Source organism: Apus apus, chromosome W (assembly GCF_020740795.1).
Source record: "Apus apus isolate bApuApu2 chromosome W, bApuApu2.pri.cur, whole genome shotgun sequence".
Lineage (NCBI taxonomy): Eukaryota > Metazoa > Chordata > Aves > Apodiformes > Apodidae > Apus > Apus apus.
The window spans coordinates 674,660-689,062 of record NC_067311.1 but is presented as its reverse complement, the minus strand read 5'-3'; the positions used below and the strand labels follow the sequence as shown (position 1 = coordinate 689,062).

General features: G+C 47.0%; 1 protein-coding gene across 3 annotated transcripts in view; it reads left to right on the top strand.

The window, feature by feature from the left end:
* The window catches only part of LOC127395156 (unconventional myosin-Vb-like), a 135,496-nt gene that overhangs the window by 97,361 nt on the left and 23,732 nt on the right, over positions 1-14,403 (top strand). For all 3 annotated transcript variants that reach the window (XR_007891738.1, XM_051641627.1, XM_051641628.1), the window contains exons 21-27: positions 1,510-1,749; positions 3,847-4,086; positions 8,801-8,885; positions 10,450-10,598; positions 11,385-11,504; positions 13,274-13,411; positions 14,240-14,302. Coding sequence is in view for 2 of the 3 variants with exons in the window: in XM_051641627.1 (XP_051497587.1) it covers positions 1,510-1,749; positions 3,847-4,086; positions 8,801-8,885; positions 10,450-10,598; positions 11,385-11,504; positions 13,274-13,411; positions 14,240-14,302 (1,035 nt within the window). In the remaining variant the exon portion in view is untranslated. The remainder of the gene's footprint in view (positions 1-1,509; positions 1,750-3,846; positions 4,087-8,800; positions 8,886-10,449; positions 10,599-11,384; positions 11,505-13,273; positions 13,412-14,239; positions 14,303-14,403) is intronic.

Genomic DNA, 14,403 nt, shown 5'->3' with positions numbered 1-14,403 from the left:
CTCCTTCTCTGGAGACTTTCCAGACCCATCTGGACACGTTCCTGTGTGACCTGCCCTGGGTGTTCCTGCTGCAGCAGGGGGTTGGACTTGATGATCTCCAGAGGTCCCTTCCAACACCTTGGATTCTATGAAGATGACCCTGCTCACTGCAGGGGGGTTGGACTCAATGACCTTCAGAGGTCCTTTCCAACCCAAACCACTCAATCATTCTGTGATTATTATATTTACCTTCACTGGTACAGCATGATGATGTACTTTTTGTGGCAGTTTTTTACAAAGCCTCTGGTGTTTCTGGAGACCACACGTTGATGGGAAGTGTTGCCATTTAAAGCTGTGCAAGCAAAAATGAGTTGGGCAGCAGCACCTCAGCAGACCTACTGGTCAATCAGATGCTGGGAGGTGTTGTGGAGATCTGGAAGTGTCATTTGGTCTAACTCATGCCCTGGCAAACTGAAATGGTGCTTCAGGTGCTATTTCCAGTATGGTAGGAAGACCTGTAGGGTCTGTCATAGAAGGCATCAAGTCATTCATTGATCTAAATCCCTCTTTAATTAGTTCTCTCCATTAGCCTTCTGTGTTAAACCAGGAGATGAAAGCAAGGAAGTGGGGTTTTGATGACAACAAGTGATAGGGTGAGAAATCATCTGTCAGGAAACTGAGAACGGCTTTGGGGAGTCTTCTGTCCAGTCCTTTAGGTCCAGCCTTACTTTGGCATTCCCTAAATTTCCGCCTGATTGTCATCACAGGGATACTCAGAGAAGTCAGAGGGGAGAGCCTGTTCCTGGAGATAATGGAGAAACTGAGTCATGCAGAAGAACTGGCTGCAGAGTGTAGTGAAAGGGCTCCAGAGTTTATCTGGAGGTTCTCCACATGAGAAGAAGTCCCACCAGGACAGCATTTATCTGCAGTCTAAATTATCAAAATGCAGAGGTGGAAGACAGGGATAAAAACCATGTACAAACCTGGTCTGGTGTGAGTTGTATCTGATGCTGAAGGGACAGTAAGTTGTTTGCTCAGTGTGTCTGTTAGCAGCTGTTTATTCTGCTAGCTCTGGATCTTGTGGAGCTGTCTGCTATTCCCAGGTGGTCCATGAAGTCTCACTTGAGTCCAGGTTTTCCTCTGTCCCTATCCAGTCCTCTCCTCACCAGCCAGGATCAAATTCACTCCTTTCACTGGCCTTGAGCAGGTGTTGACTCTTTTTAGAGAGAAGTGGACCTCCTGGATGTGCTCTGCCTGCACCAGCTGAGTGCAGTGACCAGAGAAACCTCCCCCAGGAGTTGGGTTTGAAGGACCCCTTCCCATCTCTAAAAGAAGATGCAAAATAACAGCCTCTTATCTCCAACCATCACCCCCTGCACCTACCAGGACACTCCTCCTTGGAGGAGAAACCCTTTGGGAAGGTTCTTTGGGAAGTGTTGAGTGCCACATTGCAGCCAAACCTGGGCTTGCTGCTACTTTTCCAGGAGCCTCTTCTCCCTTGATGGTCCCATTTCTGCCCATCTTTTCCAGATCCTGGCAGAGTACAAAGCCACCATCCTGCAGAAGTACGCCCGGGGCTGGTTGGCCCGCATGCGCTTCCTCAGGCTCAGGGGGGCCACCCTTGTCCTCCAGTGCTGCTACCGCCGCATGAAGGCCAGGCAGGAGCTGAAGGCACTGAAGATTGAGGCCCGTTCAGCCCAGCACCTGAAGAAGCTCAACATTGGCATGGAGAACAAGGTGGTCCAGCTTCAAAGGAAGATCGATGAGCAGGTAAGTCCTGAGCTGCGCTGGGACGAGCGTGGTCCTGCTTCTGCTTTGCCTCTGTTGTCTGCCCAGGAAGGGTTTTATCTTCCCCATTATGTCTGCGGGGGATGTCATCATGGTGATGTGTGACCTAAAGCCGGGGTTTAGGGAGCTCTTGGTGCTCAAGGCTGCAATTACACTATATGATGTTGTGTCACCGTTTGACTCAGGTCCGACAACAATGCTCTCGATCCCCTCCCCCCCCCACCCAGGCAGGGAAGGAGAGAGAGACTTGGCTGGATTGAAAACTCAACTACACAGCTTTAATGAAACACTAATGAATCGCACAAGAAAATATATACAATTATATACAGGTATATTCAGATATGGGCAAAAGCCTCTCGCCTCCCCCCACCCCCAGCAACTCCCACAGCACTCCCCTGATCTGGGAAGAGTCCCGAGGAATCCCGGAGCTGCTGCTGGAGAAAGCAGAGAGTTATGAGGGTCAGGAGAGCTCCAGCCTAAGGGTCGGCGGTGATGGATGAGCAGAGTCCTCCCCGGACGCCGGCCATGGACGGAAGAGAGGGCGAGAAGAAGGAGGAAGGTGTCTTCTATGATCTCTGACCTTCCTCTGAGCTTACGTAGCTCTATGGAATGGAATATCTTTGGCCAGTTTTGCTGTCTGTCTAACTCAGCCTCCCACGGGGGGGGTCAGAGATCTCCCCATAGTGTCTGAGCCGGCAGAGTGAAGGTGTAACCTTGAAACCTCAGTAGTTAGAAAAACATTCCACTGTCTTATCAGCCTAGCAGAACACACAGTTGCTAGTTAAAAGAAAGCTTACTGAAGGAAAAAAAATCAGTGAAAAGAAAAATTGGCTTAATCCTGGCTCAAACCAGGACATGTAGTCACCACAGGCTCCTGCAGGCAAAGGAGTCAGGAAGAAAAGGATAAACTGCAAACCCAATATTGCAGTCTCAAAAAAAGAACGGCCAAGTAATAGCATTAAGTAACATTGTTTGAGAGCTGTAATAAAATGTAGGTATTTTGGAGTGGTTTCCAGACTCTCATGCATTGTTTGCATTTGCTTTAAGTGGAACATCCATTTAGCAAAAGCTTGTGCAGTTGTTCCCAAAATATTATTCAGCCTTTGTCAAAGTTTTGAAATGGTTTTGAGCTTTATGAGCTGGATTAGCTAATGCATGGAAATGTTCACTATCCCAAAGCTTGTTATCCACCATCCCTAAGGATTTCATAGAATCCAAGGTGTTGGAAGGGACCTCTGGAGATCATCAAGTCCAACCCCCTGCTGCAGCAGGAACACCCAGGGCAGGTCACACAGGAACATGTCCAGATGGGTCTGGAAAGTCTCCAGAGAAGGAGACTCCACAACCTCTCTGGGCAGCCTGTCCCAGGGCTCTGTCACCCTCACAGGAAAGAGGTTTCTCCTCATGTTGAGGTGGAACTTCCTGTGTTGTCACTTGGTGCCGTTTCCCCTCGTCCTGTCACAGGCACCACTGAACAGAGACTGGCCCATTCTTGACACCCACCCTGCAGAGATTGAGAGACATTCATCAGGTCCCCTCTCAGCCTTCTCTTCTCCAGACTAAACAGCCCCAGGTGTCTCAGCCTTTCCCCATCAGGCAGATGTTCCAGTCCCTTCATCATCCTTGTAGCCGCCCTTGGACTCTTCCCAGCAAATCCCTGTCCCTCTGGAACTGGGGAGCCCAGAACTGGACACAATCCTCCAGATGTGGTCTCACCAGGGCAGAGCAGAGGGGGAGGAGAACCTCCCTTGACCTGCTGGCCACACTGGTCTTAATGCAGCCCAGGATACTGTTGGCTCTCTTGTCACAAGGGCACATTGCTGTCCCATGGATACCCTGTTGTCCACCAGGACCCCAGGGTCCTTCTCCATGGGGCTGCTTTCTAGCAGGTCAACCCCTAATCTATACTGGTGCATGATGTTTTTCCTTCCCAGGTGCAGGACTCTACACTTATTCATGTTGAACCTCATGAGGTTCCTCTAAGTCCAGCTTTCTTTTTGTGGAATTTGTTTTTGTAGTCCATCAGTCCATGCATTGACCTTTCTCCTGGTCTTTATTTCTTCTCTGTTTTGGCTGCAGAACAAGGAATACAAACTTCTGAATGAGCAGCTCTCTACACTCACATCTGCCCACTCCTCCGAGGTGGAAAAGTTGAAGAAGGAGCTGCTGCAGTATCAGCAGAGTCACCAGGGTGATGGCAACCAGCTGGTCAGCTTGCAAGAAGAGATGGAGCATCTTCGTCTGGAGCTTGAAAGAGCTCATGGGGAGAGGAAGGTTGTGGAAGACAGCTACACCAAGGAGAAAGATCTGCTGAGAAAGGTACGTATCTTTTATCATGTCTCGTGCTCTGTAGGTGGTCATGCAGGTGAAAGGACACTCTTCATAGGGCTGAAGGGGAAAGACTTAATTTGTTTTCTTTAAGTTTTATATGGTATTTTTCCACTCGATGCCCTTAGAATTTGCTTTTCAACCAGGTCATGGGGCAGCAAGAGCAAGTGGAGATGCCTGCAGGAGCAGTAATGGCCTCATGTCAGGAGAAGGCCCCATTTCTGTGCCTTGTGAACCTTGTGTACTGCCACCTGAGAAGAAACTCCCCAAACCCAGACCTGTGTGAAATAAGGACACAGCATCACAGATTGGTTTGGGTTGGAAGGGACCTTCAAGATCATCTAGGTCCAACCCCCCTGCATGGGCAGGGACACCTCCCACCAGCCCAGGCTGCTCCAAGCCCCATCCAACCTGCCCTTCAACACTGCCAGGGATGAGGCAGCCACAGCTTCCCTGGGCAACCTGGGCCAGGGTCTCACCACCCTCACACCAAAGAATTTGCTCCATATGTCCAATCTAATCTCCCTTCTTTCAGCTTGAAAACATTTCCCCTTTTCCCATCACTTCACACCCTTTTAGTAACCATGGTTACACCAGTGTGCACACAGTGATTCCTCCTGATGTGTAATGCACACTATTGGAGAAGGCTGTTGTAGATGCTGTAAATATTAGGAAGTTGTCCTTCCTCAGCCCTGCCTGATGTGGGACACGAGGGCTTGTTGTGGACTGAACTCTTTTCTCCTCCTTCATGTGTGCTCATCAACTTTCTGGATCTCTTGAGGTGGTCCAATGCTGTTACCATTGTACAAGAAGGCATTCTAGTGGGAGAAAGAGACTTCAGACTGTAGACGTTGAGGGGTCTGGAGACAAGTGTGAGGAGGAGCAGCTGAGGGAGCTGGGGGTGTCCAGCCTGGAGCAAAGGAGGCTGAGGGGAGACCTGCTGGCTCTGCAGCTGCCTGAGAGGAGGTTGGAGCCAGGGGGGTCGGGCTCTGCTCCCCAGGAACAAGGGATGGGACAAGAGGAGATGGGCTCCAGTGGTGCCAGGGGAGGCTGAGATGGGATCTTGGGCAGCATTTCTTGCTGGCAAGGGTTGTCAGGCCCTGGCCCAGGCTGCCCAGGGCAGGGGGGGAGTCCCCACCCCTGGAGGGGTTTCCAAGCCGTGTAGATGTGGTGCTGAGGGCCATGGGGCAGTGGTGGCCTTGGCAGGGCTGGGTGAATGGTTGGACTGGATGATGTTAAAGGTCTTTTCCAACCAGAACAATTCTGTGATTCTCAGTATTGTCCTTTGCCCACACCAGACTGATGAAGATCCATCAGTGCAATTGGAGTTCTTCCTTGCACTGAGAGCCATGATGCTGTGATGATTCTTCTCCACAAGGACATCAGAGTTCCTTGCCCCCATATTTCCATTCCCATTCATCTCCAGGGCTGCTTTGCTGCCCAGCATAGCTCCTGTAACCAACAGTCTCTTTAATGCAGAAAAGTGCAGTGTAAATGATTCCCTCCCTGTCAAGAATTGCATGGAAAAGGGGAACATGGTTGTTGTTTACATTTGCTGGATCAGGCTGCTTTCTAAACTCCACTTTCGTGACTCAAGACCACATATGGATGATGAATATTCATGGGATCTGTAGGACCATATTTAGTAAAATCATCAGTATTGACCATCCTTTAATATAAAATACTCCAGGCAAAGCCAATTAAAAAGCAGCTGCTAAATACTTGGCTAGAAGGGACTCAGTAGAGTATCTCAAGGTTCTTACCTGTGGCCACCACCAACCTGCTTATATGCTGGGCTGTTAAATATTCAGTGATTTATTAAAATGACATTAACATTGACATTAAAATGTCATTGACATTAAAAATAGGAGCTTAAAATGGATGGGGCTCTGAGTGAGCTGGTCTAGTGGGAGGTGTCCCTGCCCATGCAGGGGGGTTGGATCTAGGTGAGGGCCATGGGGCAGGGGTGGCCTTGGCAGTGCTGGGGGAATGGTTGGACTGGATGATCTTAGAGTTCTCTTTCATCCAAAATGTTTCTGTAAGGTTTTGCAGATAGCAAAAATGTACCTTTTACCCTGAATGTCTTTGCTTATCAGGCTCATTTTGTGCCACCTTCACATCCTCAGTCATGACCTAAAGCACTAAGAGATGGAATTGGTTTCCTTCTGTGAATGCTTATGACTGCTCAGGTTCTATCCATGATCTTTCTTCTTCTGCCCTGGTGGCTGAAGTGGTTTCTTTGATCCTGCTCTTGCAAAGCATTTAGGACTTTTCTACTCAATCCATTGAACAGCAAAACCCATTCTGCAGCTGTTACTCCAAAATGGCACTTTTTGTGTGACACCCTGAAGATGAGTCACTTTTGGAGATAAAACACGTCCGGGATTAGCTGTGTGTTAATTATGGTGGAAGAGTGTCCAGATGGGGCTCTTCTGGAGCACTTGGCATCACCTGTCCTTCCCAGCCTCCTCTGGTGGCTGAACCCTTGGCTGGTGGTTTGGGGTGAGTAGCTGTGGGGGCTCCATGGTCAGGATAACTTAATCTGAACACATATGAGCCACGTTTTTGGATGTTCTTCACTGAAGAGCTTCAAGCTTTTACCTGTGTTGTCTCTTGGCTGGACCAAGAGCTGTCAGAGAAGTTCCTCTGTTCTTTGCACATGTGTTTTACCCACACAGGGACATGGAACAAATGCTTTTCTTTTCTCCAGCACCAATTGAGAAGTTCCTTTTTGGCACAGGACTCAGTTCATTAGCTGGCTCCAGCACAGGCTTTTAGAGCCTGAAAAGATGCTTTATTTTCAAGGTGATGCAGCTGGGGAAAAAAACTCCTCCTCTTTGTTCTTGCTTTCGAATCCCCTTTGAGCACTCAGAAGAAAGGTTCATTTAATGACTCAAGAAATGCTTTCAAAAAGCAGGAAAACAAAGCAAAAGCCTTTCCCTTGTAGAAGTGCCTCCAGCAGAGCTAATAATCTGCATTCTACCATGAGAAGAAATGATTCAATTACAAAACATTGCTGCTGAGCACTGCAGGGTCCCACCTCTGCCGTTAGCTTTCAGTTTCTCCCTTTGGTTCCTCATGAATGACAAGATGGAGAAGACCTGTTTCCTTCTTGGAAGCAGTTGTTTAGCCAAAAGACTTTCTGAGAAAAATTTCAATGGAGATTTTGGAATCGTTTTAATACCTCCCAAAAGCCATGAAACCAAATTCAAGTGTGAGAAGCAGTTTGGACCTTCAAGACCAAGGCTGCACTGTGGTTGTGGTGGGATGATCTTGCTCTGGAGATGATTTCCTAAGTCATCAGACACTTCTGAGTGAGAGCTTTAATTTTACTGACTTGAGCTGGGGCTGCAACATCTGCAAATCCATATTAGTTGTGATCTTGTTACTGAAAAAAAGGTCTTTTAATCTCCTCCTTGCATCTCTTCTTTCCCAACTGCTTAATTTTAGAGTAGTAGTTCTCATTCCATGTTGTGATGACCTTTAAACCATCAGATCTTTAAACCCACTCAGATCTGGGTCAGTACCAACAGCTATTCCTAGGGCTTCTTTGGTAGCACTTCATCTTCTCATTTGATAAGCTGGGATGATTCAAAGCCTGGCCAGGACTTGTCTTAGTAAAATCCTAAATGCCATCAACCTCACAAGATTAGGGGAGGTTTGGAGCAAGATCTCAGGAGCAGGTGGTTCCAGTGGAACACTTAAGTAAGGGCTGAAGCCATCATGAGCACTCACTGCTCATCACATTCCATAAAAATCCTTCACAGCAGTTGAACTTGAAACATCTTCTAAGATGTTTCCTGTGGAAAGATGAGCATGAGGTACAAAAGGTCCCAGTGTAGGTACCAGAGATGGAGTTTGTGCTGCTTGGCCCATGTGTGACCTGCTCCTTTTGCCTCTACTTGTATTTCATGGACTGTTTTCCTTCTCCTGGGGTCTCCATCAACACAAAGGTTGAATTCCAGCTTATGTCTATTTCATATAGAAACAGGAATGTGAAAAACAAGCTCAGTCACTGAAGTTCACATATTGAAAATCTCTAAGCCGCACTGGCTATGGGGATTTATAAACCTGGCAACAATTGTATGGATTATACCAAGTCTTCCAGTTCTAATACATCCCTCCTATGTGATTGAAAATACTCCTTATTTTTGTCTAGTTTTGTTTTCCAGCCATCACAAATTAAGTTTGTTGGGCAGGAGAGTTCATGATCAACACCTTCCAGGGCTGGGGCATCCACAGTCTCCCTGGACAACGGACAACCTGTTCCAGTGTCCACCACTACTACTTAAATGCTACATGGCTTGAAAGGACCAGCAGATGTTCTGTCCCCAACAGTGAGCAGTGCTCTGACCTGAGGACAGCAATGAAACCCACTGAGGTGTGGGGGTAATGATTTGATGATCGCTTGTAGGAGTTCAGATCATGGTCACCAAGTCCTGCTGCTGAGTATTTTGTCAGATTCTGCTGAAAACATCAAATGAAGGGAGAAATACACTTGGGAAGAGCCAAGTTCTTGCAGTGTGGTTCTCCTACCCTTCAGCTCCTGATGTGCAGAGGAGAACTGGCAGAGCACAAGGAGCTAGATCTTTGAAAAAGCAAAGCAAGCTCCAACAAAGCTCCTTGTCTCCAGCCAGGTGAGCTGCAGTCCCCCTGCAGAGGCTCTGCCCTGCAGCCAGCAGTAATTCCTTGCCTTTTTTCCTAGAGGATATCTGACTTGGAAGAAGAAAATGCTCTCCTGAAGCAGGAAAAAGAGGAGCTGAACAGCAGGATCCTGTGTCAAGCTGAAGGTAAGGAAAAAAAAAATGCTTTTAATGTCTCCAGTAAACAAGGAGCTGAACTCCCCTGAAATCTGTTTTTCCTGCTTTTTTTGTTTGCGATTAGCCCCTGCCTTGAACTCTTCCCACACCCCTTTCCTGGGATTTTGGGTAGGCTTAGATCTCTTTGGGCTGCCCTGCTGGTGGGTGGCAAGACAGAGGCTGGTTTCATTGGTGAAATATGGAATAAATCACCCAAAAGGGCTTTTTAGTTCAGCATTCATCCAGATGATGAGGGAGGCAGTGAAACTACTCAAGGTGGAGAGCAACAACATCCCAAGATTGGTGAAAAAAAGAGCCAAGATGATATTGAGCTGTGACAGAGGATTTCTCTAATGTCACAGGAGTCTGGGAGTGTGGGGTTTTTTTTAAAGCAGAGATTTAGATGGTGAGATGTAGGTAGAGGAAAAGTAACCTGGGAAAATCCAAAGCCACAAAAGAAACTCTTGTGTAGGGATTGAGCTTTTTTTATTTATGATCACTCTTTTCAAAGTACTTCTTGCTCTCAACCTGATGGAAAATAAAGGAAGGAAAATAACATGTTCAAAAGAAACTTGCTGCAAATATTTCTTCATCTCTTCTGAGATGCTTTTGGATCATCAAACCTTTGGGAAGGCAAGTGAAGGGGGGTTTGTTTGGTGTCCTCCCATTTAAAAGGACACACAGACTGTATTTGCCTGGTGTCTCAGAAAGAGGAGAGACCAGACTTGCTTCCAAAAGGGAGTTTTAAACTTAAAAAAGAGGATTTATTTGGATGTAAAGTACTTTCAGCCTCCACAGTCTTACCACAGGTAGATGGTGACATTAGAATGAGGTGCTGCTCTTGGTTTCCTTCTGTGCCCAATCTGGTGGTGGGAAACAGGCAGAAAAGTCTTGAAATGTAGCAAGTGCCACTTCTTAAATGTGAATTTATTTCCATACTTATAGAATCACAGAATCCCAGTCTGGTTTGGGTTGGAAGGGACCTTAAAGATCATCCAGTCCCACCCCTGCATGGGCAGGGACACCTCCCACCAGCCCAGGTTGCTCCAAGCCCCATCCAACCTGCCCTTCAACACTGCCAGGGATGGGGCAGCCACAGCTTCTCTGGGCAACCTGGGCCAGGGTCTCACCACCCTCACAGCAAAGAACTTTTTCCTAATGTCCAACCTGAATCTCCCCTCTTTAAGCTTCAGACCATTGCCCCTGTGCTGGTCTTTTCTTCAGTGGGTTTATGGCTGGCCCATGGGAACTGGTGATTTAAACATAATAGACCTGATGGTTTGTAGGTGCTGGAGGTTCTTCTTCTAACCCCAGTGGCAGAGAACTCTGCTGTCTGAGCAGAAGAGCTCAAGCTGTTCCAAATGGCAAGGAGACAGATCTAGATTTTTAATAGGCTCTAAATATTAAAGAATGCTTATATGTATTTTAAAAAATCTTGGCAGAGATAATTTTTTGTTAATTAGTCACTATCATCACACATTTACAAGAAGTTCATTTCAGAGACAAAGATGGTAATTTCTTTTCATTTTGATTTTTTTTTCTTCTCATTTTAAAGATGAACTTGCACAAAACACAGTTGAGGAAAACATCCAGATGAAGAAAGAGCTGGAAGAAGAAAGGTCTCGTTACCAGAACCTGGTAAAAGAATATTCAGGGCTGGAGCAGAGATATGACAACTTGAGGGATGAAATGACTGTTATAAAGGTAATGGAAATTAAATGATCCCTGTTGTGTTGTGTCCTGGACCTGATCTTGGTGCCTGGATAATGTGGTTCACTCATCCCCAAAATATTTGAAACTGACATTACGGTGCAGTTTCTGCTTGATGTTTCCAAGATGGAACTGGTTTTTAAGACTGAAGCCAAACCATGTGTGTGCCTTCAAAAAGGAGCCTGATCTTTCACACAACTATGTGGAGATATCTGTGAATCCCAGCAAAAGCTCCTAGTTTTGCTCTTTGTTTTGGTGATGTGCAAGTGTAGGTGTTGGATTAAAAAAAAACAACAGAAAAAGCCACACCCAAAAACATGGCTTCAGTTTTGAAGTTCAGCTTTGCTCAAGTGTTAGAAGAACTGTTGAAAATGAGATAATAATTGGAGTGCTGCTGCATTAGGTGGAAGGTTGAGAGTTTTAAGGAAGCCTTGAAGGGCTGAACAGTCCTGGAGGGCCCTGAACAGCAGTATCTTGAGCTCAGATGGGCATGTTTGGACTCAACAGGCATCTGGTGTCATGAAAAGCTTTGAATTCTTGCAGAAATTTTCAACTCTGCTTCTTCATCACTTCACATTTGAAATTATTCCCTTGTGCTAATATTAATGTTGTGGTAGGGTGTAAGAAGTAGGAAATGGAACTCACTAGAACGTGACAGCCAAGTCTTTTGTTAAGGTCACCTTAATATATGGACACATGTTTGCTCTAAGAAACATGGTTTTGTGAGGAATCCTTCCTTAAACACTGAACTCATGATGTATCTGCATCTCTCCTTGGCAGCAAGCACCAGGGCACAGGAGGAACCCATCCAACCAGAGCAGCTTGGAGTCTGATTCCAATTATCCATCCATCTCAACCTCTGAACTAGGAGATACCGAGGATGTGATACAGCAAGTGGAGGTACAGGAAACCAGGCAGGCATGGGGAGGAGGAGAGGGATGATTGATGTGGGTCTTGGAGCATGTAGGAGGAATGTGGATTGGACTGAGGGATTAAACTGATTTTGTGCTAAAGAAACAGATTGTAAATTGTGTGAGAAGGGCTGCAGGGTTGTGGTGCTATGGCAAGTGCTTACTTGCTTGAGAGGTCAGACTTAATTAGGGATCTAAATGTAATTAAGTGAAGACAGTGCCCGGTGGAGAAAGACCTGGGGATGTTGGTCAACAGCAGCTGAATATGAGCCAGGGTGGCCAAGAAGGCCACCAGCATCCTGGCTTGTGTCAGCACTGGTGTGGCCAGCAGGAGCAGGGCAGGGATGGTCCCCCTGTGCTGGGCCCTGGGGAGGGGGCACCTGGAATCCTGGGGTCAGGTCTGGGCCCCTCAGGACAAGAAGGAGATGGAGGGGCTGGAGCGTGTCCAGAGAAGGGCAAGGGAGCTGGGGAAGGGGCTGGAGCACAAGTGTGAGGAGGAGCAGCTGAGGGAGCTGGGGGTGTCCAGCCTGGAGCAAAGGAGGCTGAGGGGAGACCTGCTGGCTCTGCAGCTGCCTGAGAGGAGGTTGGAGCCAGGGGGGTCGGGCTCTGCTCCCCAGGAACAAGGGATGGGACAAGAGGAGATGGGCTCCAGTGGTGCCAGGGGAGGCTGAGATGGGATCTTGGGCAGCATTTCTTGCTGGCAAGGGTTGTCAGGCCCTGGCCCAGGCTGCCCAGGGCAGGGCTGGAGTCCCCATCCCTGGAGGGGTTTCCAAGCCGTGTAGATGTGGTGCTGAGGGCCATGGGGCAGTGGTGGCCTTGGCAGGGCTGGGTGAATGGTTGGACTGGATGATGTTAAAGGTCTTTTCCAACCAGAACAATTCTGTGATTCTCAGTATTGTCCTTTGCCCACACCAGACTGATGAAGATCCATCAGTGCAATTGGAGTTCTTCCTTGCACTGAGAGCCATGATGCTGTGATGATTCTTCTCCACAAGGACATCAGAGTTCCTTGCCCCCATATTTCCATTCCCATTCATCTCCAGGGCTGCTTTGCTGCCCAGCATAGCTCCTGTAACCAACAGTCTCTTTAATGCAGAAAAGTGCAGTGTAAATGATTCCCTCCCTGTCAAGAATTGCATGGAAAAGGGGAACATGGTTGTTGTTTACATTTGCTGGATCAGGCTGCTTTCTAAACTCCACTTTCGTGACTCAAGACCACATATGGATGATGAATATTCATGGGATCTGTAGGACCATATTTAGTAAAATCATCAGTATTGACCATCCTTTAATATAAAATACTCCAGGCAAAGCCAATTAAAAAGCAGCTGCTAAATACTTGGCTAGAAGGGACTCAGTAGAGTATCTCAAGGTTCTTACCTGTGGCCACCACCAACCTGCTTATATGCTGGGCTGTTAAATATTCAGTGATTTATTAAAATGACATTAACATTGACATTAAAATGTCATTGACATTAAAAATAGGAGCTTAAAATGGATGGGGCTCTGAGTGAGCTGGTCTAGTGGGAGGTGTCCCTGCCCATGCAGGGGGGTTGGATCTAGGTGATCTGTAAAATCCCTTCCAACCCAAACCAGTCTGGGATTCTATGAAAATGGGGTATTTGGTCTTTGGAAGCACCTGCCTTGGGATGCTCCTGTTCCTGGCTCTGGCTGGGATTGCCACTGCCACATCTGGCACTGTGGGTATAAAACTTGACTGAGATCTTCCCCTTTTTCCCCTCTCCTGGTCTTTTCCAGGAGGTTGGGATGGAGAAAGCAGCCATGGACATGACCCTCTTCCTAAAGCTCCAGAAGAGAGTGAGGGAGCTCGAGCAGGAGAGGAAGAAGCTGCAAACCCAGCTGGAGAAAAAAGAGCAAGAGAGCAAGAAATCCCAGGTGAGAGTTGTCTTTTCATTGATATTTCATGTTAGTAACTGGTTTTCCTTGGTCACCTGAGGACATGTGATGGAGGAATTGAGGTTTGAGAGGAACAAGTTCAAGTCAAGAGGCAGCGAATCCAGCTGGGAAATGGAGAGCAAGTTTTTTGGCAGCTAAGGACAATTGGACAGGAGATGTGAGCTGATTTTTTGAATATAAACTGGTTATAGCAGGTTTAGATTTAGAATCTCTGTGGGTTTTTTTTAATCCCCAGTGATGATAGTACAGGAATATAGCTTTAAAATGCTATAATAAATCTGAAATAGCAGGGAACTGTTAGCAGATGTTCCTCCTTTCCTCTGGATTGCAGGGTAGGGATGTTCCTTTGATACCTTCTTCCTGGTGAAAAGAAAAGCTTTCTACACTTGGGTCATTTGCTTGGAAAGAATTTTAAAAGCAAATACATGGAAAAAATCAGGATGACTGGCAGCCCAGTAACCTCCAGCCATTTGCAGGAAGCACATGGAACAGGCAACTTCTCCAGCATTTCCTCCTTGATTGAACACCAGCTTCCCACCTGCTCTCTTGAAGGCTGTTCCCTAATGACTGCCTTGGTTTGTAAGCTGCAACGAGCCACAGTTGACAAGATATTAATCAGAGATTAAACCATTTTCTCAAGTGGCTCCTGCCCTGTTCTGTGTTGCTGGGACTCTGTCTAATGCCAATTAATAACATGATTACTATTATGATTATGGTGGAGCTGGCTGTCATGGTGGCATGGCTGGCCACCCTGTGCCAGTTCCTCTGGCTGCTTTTAAATATTCCTTTGTCTTTCATCATACATAGGTGATGGAAACAAAGACTGAAGGGACTTCAGAGCATGAAGATTTTGCATACAACAGCCTGAAGGTGAGTGAGGAGCTTCTACCTAGTGCTGTCACCTACTGCATGGCTCCAGCAGCCCAAATAAATTGCCTGGATGTGGTCATCACCCAAAGCCTCTTGAAATC